General features: G+C 42.7%; 1 protein-coding gene across 3 annotated transcripts; it reads left to right on the top strand.

The window, feature by feature from the left end:
• Positions 1-21: 21 nt before the first annotated feature.
• LOC101162032 (ER degradation-enhancing alpha-mannosidase-like protein 3) lies at positions 22-19,815 on the top strand. Of its 3 annotated transcripts, none has more exons than XM_020702232.2 (21): positions 22-936; positions 1,014-1,059; positions 1,137-1,237; positions 2,081-2,120; positions 2,354-2,466; positions 2,538-2,691; positions 2,837-2,971; positions 6,853-6,958; positions 7,051-7,148; positions 10,461-10,586; positions 10,656-10,739; positions 10,892-10,975; positions 11,305-11,429; positions 13,090-13,261; positions 13,343-13,488; positions 13,570-13,714; positions 13,856-14,047; positions 14,138-14,303; positions 15,548-15,733; positions 18,010-18,024; positions 18,705-19,815. In XM_020702232.2, exons 1-21 carry the CDS (start codon positions 845-847, stop codon positions 19,058-19,060), a joined length of 2,682 nt encoding a protein of 893 aa, XP_020557891.1. In that variant the 5' UTR covers positions 22-844; the 3' UTR covers positions 19,061-19,815. The 3 variants fall into 3 exon arrangements, with proteins under 3 accessions (XP_020557891.1, XP_011472134.1, XP_004067870.2); XM_011473832.3 differs by having other exon boundaries at positions 18,010-18,057; XM_004067822.4 differs by lacking the exon at positions 18,010-18,024.
• Positions 19,816-20,192: the final 377 nt, after the last annotated feature.

Here is a 20,192-nt window from a genome sequence, read left to right as displayed (position 1 = left end):
AGCAAGCTAGCTTCCGGGCGAAGCGGTGATTATAGAGTAGTGTTTTTCAATTAAAAGCAGCCTGGACATAAAAGATAGTCCGCTTAAGTTCGTTCTTCAGAAATGAAAACGTTTTTTAAAGTTTGTATTTTTGATACACGTCTGTTTTTTTTAGGTCGCTTGGGTTATTAGCACTAACGGCTAATTAAATCCCTACCACAGTGTGACTGCTCCATTTGGTGGGACCGCATATCGATGACGGAAGATATCAGCCAAGAAGGAAATTATTAACCAATTTTTAGAAAAGCTGAAAATGAAAGCAGGCGCTCGGGCGAACAACAGCCTCCAGGCTGGCTTCGGTCTTCTTTGGGTTCTGCTTTGACTTGCTTTTTGAGTTGTTTCTGGTTCTCGCTGTCAAAATGAGAGGTTCCGTTCGCGTGCGTCGAAATAATAAAGACTCAGAATAAATTAAACTCAGAAAGGTGGTTCGGCGCTGACTAAGGTCCAGACCGCAGCTGGAAGGAGACGTCGCGGTTTGTTTGTTTGTTTGATGGGGCGGCCCGGGATCGTGACATGAACTTCATGAAGACGGACGTCAGCAGCTCCACGGCTCGGAAACTGGAGCGACATTGGATCCGCATGCGGGACGCGGACCCGTTCGCGCTGTTTTCACGTTGCTCATAAACTCGGACATGTTTGGATACTTGAATCAACAACATTCCGTTTGACGGTTTCTGCCTGAGGTGGAGCTGAACGGCGGGAACGTGTCTCCCGCCACCGCATGGCAGCTGTTGTGTCCACATTTAACCAGTGACCAGCCGGGAATCGAACTGCAGTTGTTGAGTTTGCGGTCGTCCACAACACCATGGCACCAGATTTGTTGCTACTCCTGGCGGTCATGGGGGCTTCATGTGGCCTCGGACAGGCCATGACTCCAGAGGAGAAGCAGAGGTTGAGGTGAGTTGAAAGAGCAAAGGCTTTTCCTCACTAGAGGAGGTTTCAGCTGCTGATCCGTATCTTTGCTGTCATCCAAGGAACCAAGTGGTGGAGATGTTCGACCACGCCTATCAGAACTACATGGTAAGTTTGGTCTGGTTGAAGGCTTCATACGGTTGAGAAAACGTCCTTTGACAGGTTAAGTGTCACCTGTGTGTCAGGACCACGCGTACCCGGCTGACGAGTTGATGCCCCTCACCTGCAGAGGTCGAGTTCGTGGACGTGAACCCAGCCGAGGAGACGTCGATGATGCTCTTGGCAAGTAAGTTAGTCCTTCATTCCTCCTTCATGTTTTTGTAGGAAGAATTGATAATGTTGTCTTGCAAGACCTCCTCATTTCTCACAGATACAATTTTCATGTAGAAGTAATCTTCTTCCCTTTTTTAAACAATTATTCAGAAGTAATTTACTTCAATATCCTAAAACCCACCCACACACATACACACACAGAAAAAAAGGTTTGAGAAAAAAATGGAATGAAATACTCTTTAACTGTAATTAAAAATGCAACTCCTAAAATGTAAAAACAAACCGAGTGACATAACTGTTTCCAAACTGTTAAGAACAGCAGCCAAACGGCATCATTGGTCACATGACCAATTCAGAGTTTGTCGGTGTGTCGTTGGCTCTCGGCGTTTCAATGCCGACTTGACAGATATGACAAATTCAAGGTATTTGGTGCAAGATCAGCTATAAAAGAGGCATCATTATGCATCCAAACGGGGTAGTGAAGGGATAAAGACTTGGAGAGTGAGTGAAAACATTTTCAAAATAAAAGTCTATGAAGACAAATAACTTGTCAGCTTCTGTGAACAATTGTTCCAAATCGACCATGCAATTCCTTCAAATCACAAACCAATCCTGTTGGAGACTTTTTTTTTTTTTAAATAATGCAACATTTATCCTTTAAAATAATTTGCTTTTATTCTTAGAAAGTCGGAGAGACTATTTTACTATAATGATGAAGAATGAGCCAAACACATGAATGACCCCACAGACTGTTCTGGAACTTTCATTTCTGCATGGCATTGAAACTGTTTGTTTACGTTGATCAGGATTGGTTTGATCCAAAAGCTTTTTCCTCATTTTTGTCTCTTCCTGCCAGGTTTTCTCTGACCCTCATAGACACCTTGGATACTTTGGTTGTAAGTAGTTTACATTGTTTACTAAAATCGGAGCATGAAGCCTACATGTGTTTCAATGATGCAAAAAAAGACGTTTTAAGGAAAAAGTGTTATTTGGCTTCATGTGATGCACATGTAAAGAATCGACAATAAAGTTGACTTTGACTTTGTGGAGTTGGAACGTTTGAAAACACGCTTTCCTTGATATCAGTACAAGTCAGCTTGATGGAGCGTCCTCCTTTTTTCTCCTTCAGCTCCTGAATAAGACGACCGAGTTTGAGGCGGCGGTCAGAAGAGTCCTGTCAGACGTGCGGCTGGACAATGACATCGTCGTTTCTGTCTTTGAAACCAACATTCGCGTCCTTGGGTGAGTGGGATCTCAGCTGAGGAGGCAGGGATCTTCTGATCTCCGTAAAAAAATGCTGGTTTGTTGTTCAGAGGATTGCTGGGAGGTCACTCCATGGCTGTGATGCTGAAGGAAGGAGGCCAGCACATGCAGTGGTACCAGGATGAGCTCCTGCATATGGCCAAAGACCTGGGCCTCAGACTCCTGCCGGCGTTTAACACCAGCAGTGGCCTGCCTTATCCCAGGGTGAGACCATCCATCATGTTATTGTCATAAGAACGGGTTAAAACGCTCTTTTCCTGGCCACTCCCACAGAAGCTTTAGTGAGTATTTTGTGTGAACATGGTGATAAGTTTAATGAGACCAAGTGTCCTCCCTCTGGATTGGAAAGGTTAACCTAAGACACGGCGTGAGGGGTCCTGAGACGCGGACGGGCACAGAGACGGACACCTGCACGGCGTGTGCCGGGACCATCATCCTGGAGTTCGCTGCTTTAAGTCGCTTCACCGGGGACTCCATATTTGAGGTAACCACCAATCGATGTGTTTAACCATCCAGACCTTCACTGAAGAAACTTTGACCCTTTTAATATCCACTCGTGGAAGTTAATGTAAAATGTACAAACAGGAAATGAAACTGTTATCTGTTTTGATTGTGCTTTACGATTTATGATTGCACTTTACGTTTTTGTAAATAAGTAAAGGAGCATTTCCTGCTATTTCTGTAACATTGTTTTTATCCTCCAACATCTGTTACTATGGTTACCATGGTCGTTTCCATAGGTGGTAAAATAAGAACCCCCCGGCGTTCTAAACAGGAAGTACCTGCTGGTCCAGAGAAGCCAAAATCTCATAGACTTCTATAAAGAAATAAACCGTTGTTTCTCTGTCATTTTTGGTCGCCAGAATAAACATACTGGATCTGATACCTTTTGTTAACATCTTGATAATCCACATTTTTTTCACGATATTTGTGCTGTAGCTCAAGTTATTCAAGTTGTAAAGTGACCAATCAGGTGCTTCAATAAAAGTAGACGGCCTGGCGTCGAACGTTCGAAGCGTTTGACAGATTATCCTGAGGGTGCTTTCAGTGGAAGGGGTGTGGCATCCTAACGTGCTCAGTCCTAATTGGAGAGAGTGGTTGCCCTAGAAAGGTAGACGGGCCAATCACGGCTTACTGAGGACGTCTGGTTCCAACATGGCAAAGGAGGTATCACGGAAAAATGGGGACTGAATTGACTTCATTTGGTTGGAACAGGAAGGGAGGCCTTCTCTGTGGAGGACGTCACACGTGATTCGTCCAGTTATTTGTTATACAGTCACTGGTTGTTTCCTGACCTTCCTAAAGCAGGGAGCAGACCTGAGCGCTGCAGCATGGCAGTGTCTCAACGTTCATTCCTGACATGTCGGACCGCTCCGTTACTAGAACGCTGCATTTCTCTCACATTTAAAGTGATTCTGAAGCTTTTTCACGAGTATTCGGAGCTTTACTGGAACAGTTTAGTGTCTTTTTTGCTGACGTGCTGCAGGACAGGATGGATCTCACCGCTTTAGGATGTTATTGCAAATATTTGTAGAGCCGGCACTGATGACCGCACCCCACAAACCGACGACTCTGGTTTCTTCTGGATCAGGTTTCATGTAGGTTTATGAAACCGACCTCATTTCAGTGAGACGTAAAAACCGTCTCCATGCACCCTTGAGGATGATGGAGCTCAGTATTTTTTTTCATCATTGTTTCTGCTTTGATCATAACTAAAGCAGGAAAAAGGCATTCAGAAAGTGTTTCACGCTGATGCTTCTCTGTTTTCCTCATTCTGTCATCTGATTATAAGAGCAAACGTCATTTCAGAATTGATAAGCTGTGGTCCAGTTTTACACAGAGATCATTCCCTTAGAATTATCAGGGTTTTTTTTATGTTACTAAATAAGAATACAGTAAACATGGACACCCGTATGCAGGGATTTTATTGACTATTTCCTCTAGTTTATTTAAGAAGGGACAGTAATTTTAAAATGATTGATTATGCCTAAGTTAGCAGAAGGTTACTTTTCATCTGCACCGTTCTCCCCTGGCTATGATGTAAAAAAAAAGCACAGTTAACCTCCTGAGACCCGGCCCACTCACTATATGTATTTTTGTATCAGTTATAATACAAAATACATATAGAAACACTTGCTTTATACAGTACAGACCAAAAGTTTGGACACACCTTTTCATTCATTGGAATGAGAAGGCGTGTCCAAACTGTAAATAGATAAAATATGACATCGCAGCATTAAAAAGGCTCATCCGTGCAGAGGAAGTGACCGTCACCCTGACGGAGCCTGGAGGAACACAATCAAGGCTCAGGTCCTCCGGCGGTGAAAGGACCTGGAGCCGGAGCATGCAGTACTTTGTAAATTCATTTTAAGCTTTCAAAGAACTGAAAATTGTCCCTGTTTAAAATACGATATCTTTTTTAAATGACTCAGTGATGTTATAAGTCACTATAACCCATAATTATAACTGCATGTTTGTAAAAGATTTTCAGTTTTTTGAACTGAGCCGCCTGGGACTGACTGGATACATATCAATTGAAATGACTGAAAATCATGGAATGCAAACACATTTTGGCAGCTTCAGGTGACATTTCTTTTTGAATTGCACAAAACTTGTTTTATTTTTTTAGCACTATTAGTCAAATGGGCTTAAAAAAACTTTGAATCTGTTATTAGCCCAGGGTATTTATTTTGGCCGACAGTTTATAGTTGCTCTCCTTTAACATGCACGTCAGGATCAGGTGATGTTTTATTTATTTTAGTGAAATGCATGCCTGCACTTTTGGAGACGTTTAACTGCAGACAGCACTCCTGCAACCAAGTTGTAACACAAAACATTATTTTAGTGAGTTTAGCCATCAGTATGTCTTTTGTGCGACCATGAACAAAGAAAACCATGTCGTCTGCATAAATCAAAGTCCCACTGCGATCATGTGTGTGTTTCCAGGGATCTTTTAGTTATGATGATGCCGTTTTTAGCCAAAATCAAAAATCTTTGTTGTTTTCTAGAACAGTGTTTCTGCAGAGCAGCAGGAGTTCATTTGTTCACTTCTAAGTTGTGGGCGGGACTGTTGGAGCGGTGTTAGCTTTCCTATTAGGCCCGCACAATAAATCGCAAATTTATTGTTATCACGATATCAAGCTGTGCAATACACAGATCTCAAAAGTTGGTGAAAAATGCAATAAATGGCAACCTTAAATGTGCTAAAACAATCTTATGGCAGCTTTAAGTGTTTAATGACTCAAATAAATCCATTTATGCATTTGACCAGTCGCATGGAGCCATTTTATGTTAGATGCTAGCCTTCTATTTAGACTAGGGTCATTTGGAGTGTAATCTAATTTATGGTGACTCTTATTTAAATTAAACTGTTGCAGTGAAATGTAAATGTTTTTTGGTTGTTTTGCTTTTTGATAATTTATTGAAAGTTATATCGTCATCGCAAAATTGATCACTAATGTTGCAAATCGCGAGTTTTGCTCATATCATGCAGCCTTTTTCCCATCATATTTTAATGAAACCTTGGCTAAACATACATTCATCTTCAGACAGACCGAAGCCTTGATCTGTCGATGGGTCTTCTTCTTCTTAAGCTGGTGCTTGACTAGAAAGGTTTTAGTCAGATGCACTTGGATCGACCCAATCACATCTCATTTATGCCAAATGATCCTCCATTTGTGGGTTAAGATGATCAACTTTAGAAGAGAAAAGAACATTAAGAGGTTCATCATTGGGACCAAATGTCATCAAGATAAATCAACTTAAATGCTACTTAACACAAACGTCAGAGCTCATACCGCTGGTTTATCAGCAGTGCTCCTCAGGTGTATGCACTTCTTATTAGTCAGGTGAGTTGAAGAGAGGAGCGCTTCTTTTGCTCACAAGCTTCTTCCCGGTGGGTGGAGACTCGACTCTACCTTCCTCTGAAAGCAACACACAGAGGTCGACTGCCTCACATTTGTAACCTGAAAGCCACGATAGTGTTTCACTATCGTGGCTTTCAGTGTGCTAGGAGGCCAACATGGCAGCCTCCCAGCACAGTTTAACTCGGGTGCTCCCATTTCCTGCCACTCTGAAGGCATAGACGAGGCCGAAGGATGATCTGTGCTGAACGGTCATCCATCAGGAAAAAGATGTATTGATGGAACAACTTCTGTTTTTTTACATTTATATGCAAAATGTTGCTTCAAAAAATGTGGAAATGTTTGTAAACTTTTACTCTTTTTTAAAAAATATTATTTAAAACTACCAGCAGGTAGTTTTGCATTAATGTCCTATAGTAACTAGGAAATGACAGCAGGATATTGGAAGGTATGTTTTCAGCAAACGCGTCTGATCGGCTGATCTTTGCTCAAATCTGCGTAGAATCACGCCAGGAGAGCCATGGACTTCCTTTGGGAGAAGAGGCAGAGAAACAGCAACCTGGTGGGAACCACCATAAACATCCACTCAGGAGAGTGGGTCAGAAGAGGTGAGGGGATCTGTGAAGGCCGAGTCGCGCATAGGGACATCATGGTGCTTTACGCTGCCGCTCCATGACACCAGTGTCTGCTTTGGTTTCAGACAGCGGAGTGGGAGCGGGAATCGACTCGTACTACGAATACCTGCTGAAGGCCTACGTCCTCCTGGGAGATGACCTGTTTCTGCAGCGCTTCAACATTGTGAGGACACACACACACACACACACACACAGATGAATGCTGGGAAATAGAAAAACTTCAGCTTCCAGTGGGAAATGGAACATGTAAGGTATGATGCCCGATCAAGTGTTCATTTCTGATAAAGGACACCTCGTCGGGCATTATCCTACTTATACTATGGTCATTTACAGATATGAAATCAGTTATTAGTACTTTAATCTTATTATTTTACGTTTATTTAATTTTCAACCAGAAACGGACTATTTGAGTCATGGTGTGAAGTGTTGTCATGGTAACAGCTACAGATCCTCCCAGTCGCTCTGCTGCAGCTGGTGCATGAGGCCTCACCAGCGGAGGAAAGTGGTTTCTATGCTAGATATCATGTTCAGTCATCCAAAGCATCGTGTCAGAGGGAAGGTTTGACGAGATGCTGTCCCGCATTAGTCAGTGGTAAGAAATATAAACAGGAACAACAGAGAATCTTTTTGTTATTGTCCCCAAAAAGTTAGAAAAATATAATACTTTGGTGTCCAAATTCCTTCACTATTCACTACATTTGTAGTGCACCATATAGAGCGTTCTCCATTTTGTAGGCCTTTTCGAATCAACTATTCCAAAATCCAGTGCCCTGGAAATTTCCAGTGCGCATTGATGCTCACTAGATCGGCGAATATAGACCACAATGCATTGTCAGAGCACTTTTTGCCAAAAAAATTATTTAAATGTATTTCTTTTTTTAAATAAACCATCAACGTTTTTATCTTCAGAAGATAGTGGATAAATATTCGATGCAAAACACTCATCAATTAGATTTTCACCTAGGGAACATTGATGACGTCCTGTTTGCTGTTAAAAAATAAACAAATAAATAACAAAAAAAAGCAGTGAGCATGGTGCCCGACTTGCTTTCAGGGCACTAAGTAGTGCCCCTGTAGGTACCAGAACCGTTCGCCCTGGAACTTCTGTTGGGGGTCATTTCAACTGAAGGTAACGTCACACTACGGTAACCCCACTTGGACAAACTACGTAGCGTCGAGATCTGCTCTGGATCTATGAATTTTCACTTCACGTTCCCTTTTTAACCTAAAGTTATTTTCCCTCTTAAATTGTGTCTGACAATATTCTTTGTAATTTTTATAAAGAGATGTGGCCAGAATCTGCTTGTTATTCCAGTTCAAGTTCAGCCGTGGCTGAAAATGTTGTCAGCACGGCTAAATGTGGATAAATTCTAGATCCGTTTGGCCAATAATAAAGCACTGGGCGCACAGATTTAAAAAACTACAAGCGAACATGCATTCAATAATAATCATAATAAAGGTACGTTTACAAGACAATCTCGCTCCATGTTGGTGCTCCGTGTGTTAACAACACACTTTATAATATCTTCTTCTGTGGTAGTATCGTAATTTGTCCAGACCAATCACTATCTGACACGTCATCGGACCAACGGACAGCCAATCACATAATGTGACGTCAGCATCAGTCCCAGGACCCCGAACAGAAGTTCCAGGCCGAACGTTCACGGTACCTACAACGGGCTATATCATTTTTTTAGTAGTTAGAGGTTAGGGTGGGAATTCAGACACAGCCAATGATTCCAACTGCTGATCAGACTGAGCTGTACTTCTTCTGCTTTGCTGTAGCTGCTAATACTGATACACACACCTACAGTGCCCTCTAGCGGTTGTAAGTGGAAAATAATAAACATATGAGCCTATTTTTCAGGGAATCTTCAGACATGAGCCTTTTCATTAAAAAAAATCACATATAAGTCGCACCCCTGACCAAACTATACCAAAAAACTGTGACTTATCAGTGTAGAAATATCCGCCATTAACTGTGATCATTAAATGTAGATCAGCAAATATTTCTTTCATTAATTAAGAAATAATTGTTTATAAACACTTCTCTACTCTGTACCAAACAATAAGGTAAACAAGACAGAAAAACTATTTCAAATTAAGTCAACATTGGTGTTGATGATGAAATGTGACAGAGATCCGGTCATGTCCATCATAGAGACATTAGAAGGACAGAGATCCTTTCTACTGTCTTCCATTGGGATCAGTTGTGGAAAAACGTCTGTCCACCTATGTCCCACGTTTCTGTTGTTATGGTTACTAGCGCAATAATACAGAACAATCAGGCTATTTGACCAGAACTACCTTTTTTTTAGGTCTCCATTATCACTTTTAATGGACCCCCTGCAGCCAATCAGAATCCAGTATTCACCTGGATCATGGGATGATTTTATTTAGATCCTTGATAACATGAAACAGGTTTGTGTGTCGTGATCACTCTGGGAAACAGAGAACTACAGAGAAATCGCTTTAGTTAACGATTGACACTTTGTTTTTTGACAGTATTGTGATGGTTTTCATTTCTGGTGTTCTGGTATTCTCTGTCCTGGTGAAATCAGAAAAAAACGTTTCTTTTGGTGCCGTCTGTCTGTTTGGTTTAGTTTTTAATGTAGTAGTATTCCTGGACAAGTTTTAGATTCACAAAAGTACATCTTCAAAAACCAAACCACTGTTCAGAGTATTTCATAAGGAAATTTATTTATATTTTAATTCATTAGAAATTAAATAGCAAGGAAGTTTTTCTCTGAAAGACTTGGTTTTATTAAAAAAAAACTCTTAATATTGATGTGTTTTACTGTGTCTTTGTTTTGCTTCTTATCTATTTATTTTACGATGTAACTAATTTGTAGTGTTATAAAAGAAAAAGTATCTGTTGAGGCCTTCCTGTTTAGACTTGGCGTTTTAAGGAATTCTGGGTATAAACTGATTAACCCTTAGCAGTCCAGGGCCTTTTGAGCTTTTCATTTTAATTTGTTCTAAGAATTTATTCTGAAACCTCTTTTTTGATATCCATCATTTAGTACAACCACAGGTGTACTAGGAGGAGTAAATTTAGTTTTTTCTTTAATGCAAAATTCACAAAAATTGAGATTAAACAGTTTGTATGTTTTATAACAAACGCCTAAAGACAAAATAAAAATGTATAAAACCAAAACAAAGCAAAGATAAAGATCAAAACTGTGTGAAAAATGTCTAAAAAAAAACAGGCGGAGCTCCACGTAATATACAAAACTGCAAGGATCACAATTGTGTGTCATTGTTGTTTGATTCAAAGGGAAAATGTCAAAGTTAAAACCTTTTTGAAGCCTTCACTTTGAATTTTGAATGAAATGATGGGGGCCCATGTAATTCCCACATTATTGTAAACCACCAATGTGATTGGCTGACACACCGGTGAGCTCAGACGCCTGTGGGATGAGGATCTATTCTGAAATGATCCTTTTTAGCCCCACGTTTTCCTTTGTGCTTTCAGCACTATGCGTCCATCATGAAGTACATCAGCCAGCCTCCTCTGCTGCTGGACGTCCACATCCACAAACCGCTGCTTCCTGCTCGGACCTGGATGGATTCTCTGCTGGCCTTCTTCCCCGGACTGCAGGTCAGAACCGACCATCTCCTCTCTCTGCTCGCCAGAGTCCTCTCTTCAGTAAATGTCGTTCTGTTCCAGGTGTTGAAGGGAGACATCCGACCTGCTATTGAGACTCATGAGATGTTATACCAAGTTACCAAAAAACACAACTTCCTCCCAGAGGTAATCTGTTTAACTCCAGCCTCTTCAGTGCGGTAGGGCTCCTTTGTTTGGATGTCACAGCGCCACACGCAGCTTTCATCTGACCCAGGGTCGTGTTTCATTTGGCTTTACCAGACGGCACTGAGCCGTTTCCTCCCTCCATTTGTCCTCAGGCCTTCACCACTGACTTCAGGGTTCACTGGGCCCAGCACCCCCTAAGGCCTGAGTTTGCAGAGAGCACATACTTCCTTTTTAAGGTAATTTATCGTCACTTGGTTAGTATGCATCCATCCATCCATCCATCCATCCATTTTCCCCTGCTTATCCGGGGCTGGGTGGTTGTTGCAGCGGTCTAAAAAACAGTAACTATGTTCTGCTTTTATATCACTTCTTTATAGTGATGCAGCTTTTTCGGTGGTTAAAGCCCTTTCAGCTGCTTGATGTTAAAACCGGTTCAAATTCAATCATTAGAATATTCAAAACTTTATACAGAATTTCCTCCTTAAGTTTTTTCTCTTTTGGTCAGTCCAAGCTGCACTGCAGTGCCTTCCTTAGTTCACGTGACCTCTACCGTTTCATTCTTCAGGCCACCGGAGACCCGTACTACCTGGAGGCGGGCCGCACCATCCTGGACAACCTGAACCGCTTCGCCCGCGTCCCCTGTGGCTTTGCTGCCATGAAGGATGTTCGCACTGGGAGCCACGAGGACCGGTCAGTCTATGAGGATTGCTTTCTGTCATGACAACAGATGTTTAAAACCCGTTAACTGTATCTGAGAACTGGACCGAGGGAGTGTGATGTCATCCATAGAAAGGGGTTTACGACTCCAGCCCAATTCCGTTGCCATTTTGTATGATATGGACACTGCCATGTTGGAACCAGACGTTGTCAGTTGGCAGTCTGAGTCAACGTTTCTATGGCAACCACTCGCCAATGAGGAGTGAGCTTGTTGAAAAAGCCGCACCCCCACCATTTGAAAGTGGGCTACACAAAATTTCTCAAACATTTTGAACGTTGGACGTGGGGCCAGCAGGCTCGGCCTACTTTTATCGAGGCGTCTGATTGCTCGGTTTATAACTTGAATAACTTGAACTACGTTGAAAATACCATGAAAATAATGAGGATCATCAAGAAGATGTTAAAAAAACGTATCAGAACCAGAATGTTTATTCTGACCAATAGAATGAGGAGCAGCTGTTTATGTCTCTATAGAAGTCAATGGGATTTTGGCTTCTTGGAGCTACTTCCTGTTTGGAATGCCAGGGGGGGTGGGGTCACTCAGTCTAGTTTTCACATACAGTTGATGTAAAACCTTAGAAGGAATTCCTCACATGACTTTGGACAGAACTGGTCCAGAGGAAACTGTTGGGGATTTCTGGGCTGATAGTTTTGCATCAATGTTGTAAAATTCTTTAAAAAAACATTTTTTTTTCCGTCAACAGTGTGGGACTGAGTTTTTTTTTTTTTTAATAACTTTATTTTTATTAGTTTTTGTTACATGAAAACAAACCACAATCAAAACAGAGGTCAATTCTAGATGCATCTTGAGTCTATTTGTTGATAGCTGTGTCAATTTTTTCCACTTTAATTGTGCCTCTCGTAGTCTCAGCCTGTATGTTATTGTTTCTGTTGAATAGATGTCTATAATTGTTTATGGCCAATTACTCCTTTGATGGGATTGACGTAGTGCCCCAGTTCCTTGTTAGTGTTTTTTTAGCGGCTAGTGGCATAACTTTAAATAAGTATTTGTCACTTTGGTGGATTGAGTTTCCAGAGAACATGTAGAAATAAAACAGTTCTGGTACCAAAGGAATTGTACATCCCAGCACTTTGCATGTTATTTCACCCACCATCTTCCAAAATCCTGTTACATTCAGACATTTCCAAAATACATTTCCACATACATTTACTTCTCCACATTTACGCCAACAGCTCTGATTTGTTTTTAACTGTTTGTTCTTCAGTTTAGGTGTAAAAAATCTTTTAAGGTTCTTCCAGGCGAACTCTCTTCTCTCCATGTTCAGGATCCAGTGGTGGTGTCTCCAGATGTCTAACCAATCCTGCTCTGCTATCTTTATGTTGAATTCTTTTTACCAGTTACCTTTTACTTTTAAAGTTGTGTTTTTGTCAAACTCTGTTAAAGATTTATGGAGTGTACTAATCAATTTGGTATTGCTGTCTTTATATGCCTTTATTATTGAATGAACGATCCCACCCTCTTCCCCAGAAGAGCCACTCTGTATTGCAGTCTTATAATGGGACTGAGCTTTAGTGATGGAGGAGCTGAACTTACACATGTTGACCCTTAGACAGTTCTCCTCATTCTTAGGATGACACGGATTTCATCCCGTTTCCCGTCTCCGTTTCCCAGGATGGACTCCTTCTTCCTTGCTGAGATGTTCAAATATCTCTTCCTGCTGTTTGCTGAGCCCCAGGATCTCCCCTTTGATGTGGAAGATTACATCTTCACGACGGAGGCCCACCTCCTGCCTCTGTCTCTGTCCACGGCGCCTCTGTCCTCCGTCGTCCCCTCCAACAGAACGGTAACCGCTGAAGTCTGTTTTTGTAGAGAAGTGTTCGCAAGTGTACTTCAGGCTCCGATGAACCCTGTCCTTCTGCTACAGTCGGAGGAGGAGCTCGATGACTCCAACTTTGATTGGACGTGTCCAAACACGCGTCTCCTGTTTCCTGACCCCGCCTTCCCTCGTAACCTAAGAGAACCGATCCGTAGTGTCATCGACAAGAGTTGCCCTCGCCCCGCCCCTCATCGGTATGTGGGCAGCCCTTCTTCCTCTTGTGCAGTCTGAGGTCAAACTAGGTCGTAAAGTTTGCGTATCATTTATCTTTGCAGGGAGCCGGGGATGGGCCATCCTCCTCTCAGAGCTCAGGACTTCATGGCAAACAACCCCGAACATCTGGAGCTGCTGAGGAGGATGGGGGTCAGCCTGATCCACCTGAAGGATGGCAGAGTGCAGCTGGTCCAGCATGCTTCACAGGTAGAACCTGCTGATTGTCCGGTTCCTGTCATGCTTAAGGGTTTTGTGCTTTGGAAATGCTTTCCGATGTACCTAAGGTGTTCTCTTGGGTTGTGGTCCTCCTCAGTTTTAAGGCACTTTCTCCTCTTCTCCTGCTGGCAGGCGGTGAGCTCGGTGGCAGCAGAGGATGGTGTACGTTTCATGCAGGAGATGATGGAGCTGTCCAGCCAGCAGCAAAAAGAGCAGCTTCCTCCTAGAGCCATTCAGATAATCTCGCACCCGTTCTTCGGCAGGGTGGTTCTCACTGCAGGCCCGGCACAGTTTGGCACAGACCTGTCCAAAAGCTCCACCGGGGTGGGTCCGCTTTTGGTGCCCCAGAAAGGGTTTGAATGAGACTGTGTGGGTCCAGAGAGCTCTAACTGCTGCTCCTCCTCCGACCTGCAGGTTCGCGGCTTCATCACTGTGGCTGAACCTTACAGCGGCTGCTCTGAGATCACAAACGCCGAGTACGTCCGGGGCCACATCGCTCTGCTGCAGAGGGGCCAGTGCATGTTCGCAGAGAAGGCCCGGCACATCCAGAAGGCCGGAGCCATCGGAGGCATCGTCATCGGTCAGTGCTATAGAAACCATGCGTGGTGACTGATGTGTGACCAGATCATCGCCTCAAACACGCGGGCTGCTGCCGATCCAACGGCTAACTATGGAGGAGTTATTATAAATGGTTATGTGTTATTTCTGACAGATTGGTGGAGAACAAGGTTATTATAGTTAACGAAAACGAACGAAAAAACTAAAACTAGAACTGAAAAAACATTTTCGTTAACTGAAATAAAAATAAAAACGAGAGTTTTTAAAAAACGAAAACTAAGTAAAACTCTTTGTTGTGTGAATAAAACGAACTGAACCTAAATAATATTAACCCCAAAAAATACTTAGTTTTTGTCTTTGTTAATACCTAAGTCTTTTGGGTTGAAATAAAATCTATTTACTTCACGCTGCTAGTTTTACTGTGTATCTGACCCCTACGGCATCACGTTGTCTGTGACGTCACATGATGTCTGTCGGACACTGCCGGTTAGCGGGTTCATAGACATTTACATGAGCGTGATGGCTGCATTAAAAGTTGGGAGAAAGCGGGAGAGTCCTATTTGGGACTTTTTTGAATATAACAGCGTCGAAAACAAAACTAAGTGCCTTGTAGTCGGAGCAGGAGACAAAATTTGTGGAACGCTCCTCAAAGGGAAAAACCCTACGAATCTAAAAGTACATTGAAAAAGCGCACGCAAAAATGCAAATCAACAGGACCTAGACAAGCTAGCCTGTCACCCGCCCTCCCCCGAAAAAGAAGCGAGAACAGGTAACGTAATGCTGTTATCGGCTGTTGTATTTTAATTTAAGGATGGTTGTCCTTGTGTCCTCTGAATAATAAGTGTTTCAAAATGTATCTTTGATTGAGTTTTTATCATACAATACTTATTCTGGTGATTTTGAATCATGCACCTGACAAATATCCTAATTTACCAAAAAAAAAAAGAAAAAACTAAAACTAACACTAAAACTAATAAAAACTAAACTAAAACGAAGCAATTTCAAAAAATAAAAACTAATAAAAACTAGTAAAGCTGCCTCTAAGAACTAATTAAAACTAAATAAATTTAAAAAGAAAAATTCAAAACGAAATAAAAACTAAAACTAATAAAAAATCCGAAACTATTATAACCTTGGTGGAGAACTCGCAGAAAAATGCAGAAAAACAAATAGTAAAACAGAAGACTGTAGCGCTAACTAACAGCTGATGCTTCCAGATTTAGTGTCTGATGTGAAATCCTCCTCGGTCCGTTTCTGTCCTCTCAGATGACAACGAGGGCAGCAGCAGCGACACGGCGCCCCTCTTTCAGATGGCCGGAGACGGCCGCAGCACGGATGACATCACCATGCCGCTGCTGTTTCTGTTCCACAAGGAGGGGAACATCCTTCTGGAGGCGCTGAAGGAGTACAGGCAGGTGGAGGTGCTGCTGAGCGATAAAGCCAGGGACAGAGGTACGGTTAAGCTTCTGACCTCTTCCAAGTTCAGACGACTAACAGAAAAAAAACGGATGAATTCAAAATCTGATTACATTAAAAAAAGATTTAATTTATAGTGTAAATATCAAACAAAAGGAATTTTCTAAGTGTGTTTCACAGGAATAACTGCAAAATTCTCAACACAGATAAAACATGAAATTAGACACATTTAAGCGATCAAATAAACATGAAAAATGTATTAAAAAAGTTACTTTTTTTACAACAATAATTCACACAAAAATCTATCTTTAGTGAATCTTCTTTGGTCCAACGCATGATCCTGCACAGGAGCAAAGATGAGAAACGATCAAACTTTGCAGCCACAAGGGGGCGCAATACAGCGCTGTCATATGCTGGTCCCAAGAACAGAAAAACGCAGAGGATTTGTGTCAGGAAACATAAGATCAAACCAAATCAGTTATGAATCACCAACAGAGGTGCTGCTGACCTACCAGATGGAAACTGGACTTCTGTTGGTGGAGGAAGTAGAAATGACAGACAAAAGAAATGTCAGGAGTGAAGAGCCGAACAGGAAAACAAGAGAGTTAATGGAAAGAGAGCAAAGCTGATGGATTGGAACCAACTTCAAGATGTTTGATTGAACCAAAGAAGAGAGATCCTAAAGTTTGATAGGAATCTTCTGGGGCCGAAGAAAGGAGGATGAGTCTGAAGCTGGAAGGTGTGATGGTTAATGCTGTCAGGGGTTATGCCCCCCAGGTAGGATGTGAGCTGGAGGAGGAAAAGGAGAAATTCTGGAAGGAGATGGATGAGGAGATCCATGAGGAGATCCATGATGAAATCCATGGTATCTTTAGAGGGCAGACAGTGGTGATTGGAGGAGATTTGAACAAACGTGGGTGAAGGAAACAGAGGTGATGGAGAAGTTTGGTGATCACGTCAGGAATGGAGAAGGACAGATGGTGCTGGACGTTGCTAAAACAATAGAAATGTCTCGGTGGAGAAGACAATCTTCCAGAAAAGATAGAAGAGGGAGACATATATATATAAAGCTGCGTTCACACCAGGCTCGGAAACGCCTGTTCAGACAACCGCTTCCAATGAAAAGTCTATGCAAATGTGCGCACACGCACGTTTCAGGCTCCTGCGTCTAAAACTCTCATGTTTATGCGTCGCTACGCAAGTTTTTAAGTCAGTTTTCGGGCTCCACTTACAAAACATTGAATGCCCGTTAAAAGTTAGGCCAGGTCAAACGTTAACCAATCAGACACCCGGATTTGGTAGTGACGTATGGATGGCATGCCTTCCACGACACAGACGTACCAAACGTTTGAAAATTGATGATGAAGGAGAAATGAGTATTTAAGGTTTCGGTCCAGCTGGAGTTATGGCACCAAGTCTTTGATGCATTGGAATAGAAATGTGAAAGGAAAAACCTGGAGCGAGATTCCCCAGATTCCCAGCGCTCTGACGTTTCACACCAAGCCTCTTCCAGCTAGGAGAACACACGCTCCAGTCAGGTATCAACAGTCCAGTGGGAACACGTATGCTAATAGCACGTTCAAGAACCTGCTTTGAACGCGCATCACATGTCCGATGTGTACGTAAAATAAAAGTAGAGGGAGAAGAGCACAGGCTGATTAGATCCCCTGCAGATGTTGTAATCTGAGAGAGATCAGCGTTGTGGTGTCTGGAGAACGTCTACAGGTGAGATGGAAGGATGTGCTGCAGGTTGGAATGATCAAGGACAGAAATGTTGACGGGTTCCTTAGGTGTGATAGAAAGATGGGAGGAGGACTGTGAAGATCTGATGAATGTGGAACATGTTGGAGACCAGAGGAGAAAGATCATTAAGGATGAATGAGGAACAGGAGTGGAAAGACCGTGTGTCTTGACAACATACCTGCTGAGGTATGGGGGGGTTCAGGAGAGGCGGCTGTAGAGTTGCTGACTGGACTGTGAGAAGATTTTGGATGGTGAGAAGATTCCTAATGAATAAAGGAGAAGAATTCTGGCTCCATCTTAAGCAAAAGGGGAAACTACAGAGGAATAAAACGGAGTCACTATGAAGTTACGGATCAGAAGCTCTCTGTGGAGGAACAGCGGCTCTCACTGAGTGGCCGAGCCCCTCACCTTATCTCTAAGGGACCGCTTCTTCCTGCTGTGGGGGGGCTGAGACCCCCTCACAGTCCTCCTCATTCTGTCCCTGTTTTCCTCATTTGTCCCGTCTTCCTGTAACTGTTCCTCCTTCTATCTCTTTCTTCTGTCCCTAACTCCGCCCTTTGGATGTGCAGACGCCATATTCAAAGGTAAACCTCTTCCTGGCAGTCTGATGGAGGCCAGTAAGTATTTTCTTCTTACCCCCCCCCCCCCCCCCCCCCCCCATTTTAACCCCTCCCTGCCTCTGCCTGACCCTGGTGTCTAATCATAATATTCATGTGATTACACCTTTGCTTTTCAGCTTTAAATGTGACATTTCTTAAAGTCCCACTCCGATGGAAATTGTGTTTTTCACATGTTTTTGCTGCATTTTTCCTATGATAGACGACATATATGAAGAAAATGAAACTCAAATTGGGTTTTTAATTCAAATTGTTTGGATTCGGGAGCAGAGGAAAAAGGACACAATGATAATTAAAAACCTCTGGAAACGCTTTGGAAATGGATCAAAAAATGATCGGAGTGGGTGTTTAAGATTTAAAGGTGAAATTCTTTACCTGTAGTCTCAAATGTGCTCAGTTGTGTTTGCTGTTGTGACACAGTGACGCAGCTCTCTGGCGTTCCTTTACTCCTGGTTCACTAGTGCAGGAATGCGTGAAAGCCTGCATGCTGCAGGAAGCATGACTCACCGTCACTCACAGCTGACAGCATTTCCACAAACGCTGTTCTATTTCTGACCCGCACGGGTCCAGAGAGCGTGTGCAGGCTGCTGACTGAGGAGGAGGAAAGGTGTGTTACTGCTCAGTTTCACCCCTGTTTACCTTTTCAGGTGCAGATGTGCAGGATGCAGAGGAGAACTGTCAAAGTGAGGCTACAAGCCCCGCCTCCTCTGAACCTGTTGGTCAGACCCAGTCAGGCTCAGTGGAGCTGGAAGAAAAAGCTCCTGAGGAAGTTTCTTCTGCACAGAAGGAAGTGGGCAGTGGTCCCGCAGAGGAAGCAAGTTTGCCCCAAGAGGAAGTTAGTCCTGTAGATCCACCAGCTGACACGGCTCAGCCCGAAGACGACAGGGATTCCAACCAGCCCGAAGGTGGGCCGGACTCGAGCAGGCAGTCGGTGGATGAACTGCTGGCTGATTGGCAGGAAGACTTGGAGGCGTTCAAGCAGATGGAAAAGGACGAGCTCTGACAGCCATTGTGCCCTGGGATGTTGGTTTTACCCTGCTGGGAGGACAGGCTTGGGAGAGATGTGTTTTCCCAAAATTCCATTCTGCATTTGATGAGCGTGGCATTGCTGACATGAAGCCACCATGACGGTTTCTTCCCTCTGTTCTCTGTCAGGGGGACAGAAGAAGCCAGCGTACCTGGATCCCCGGGACCTAAATCTGTTCTTGGAGTGGCGAGGATGGATAAAAGACCCGCTGCGTTAACGGGCCTTCTCGTACACTTCCTGTTTTCTTCTCACTCATACCAAACTTATGACGATAGCTTACATTCTGATCATTTCTGTGCGTTTCTAAATTCTTATACTCCATTGGCGGATCACATTCTTTCTCTGATTAATTAATTGACCAACTGATTTTGCTAAAATGCAACAATCGTCGTGATGATAAATTTAGTATTTTAATGGTTTGGGGACTGTTGGTATGTAAACATGAGAATCAGGTGGTCGTTCATTTGGGGATTCGTTTAACAAACTATCCTTTTCATGGGCAAATTGAATTTGTTTAGAAGATGGATTGAAATAAATGTATTTATGTATATGTACAGATGATAAAGTTCTTTTTTGCTCAGGTTCCGGTTCCCACATCAAGCAGGTTTTGGATCAGACACGTCCTGCGTCCGCCACAGGGGGGCGCTGTATGACCTGTTTATGATGCTAACCTGTAACAAAGTCAACAAGTTTACAGAATGAGAATCAATAAAGTTTAAAAAAAAGAGAAACTGTGGATTCTAATCGTTACAGTTTGGTTATAGAAACCGTAAAGGCTATATTACATTTAAAGAAAAAAAATGTAAAATAATGAAACGAGAGGGGGGAAAATGTAATCTTTTGGAGGGAAGACAAAACAAGATAGTTACTAGAAAAACAGGAAAGTAACGTTTTTCAAATAGATTTTTTTTTTAATTTCTTTCTATACACGAGGTGGACTCACACCTCAGATGACTCAAGTCAACAAATCATCCGACGTTGAAATGTCCCACAGTGCACCTCGGCATCAGTCAGACTATATTTATATTGTTTAGATTTTTGTGAAGCTGGAGCATTTTTACTCCCTGAAGATGAAGCTTGTAAGCCTTTTTTCCCCTATGTAGAGAAA

The sequence above is a fragment of the Oryzias latipes genome, chromosome 4, assembly GCF_002234675.1.
Source record: "Oryzias latipes chromosome 4, ASM223467v1".
Lineage (NCBI taxonomy): Eukaryota > Metazoa > Chordata > Actinopteri > Beloniformes > Adrianichthyidae > Oryzias > Oryzias latipes.
The sequence above is the reverse complement of the archived record's forward strand: the minus strand, read 5'-3'. Positions and strand labels throughout refer to the sequence as shown.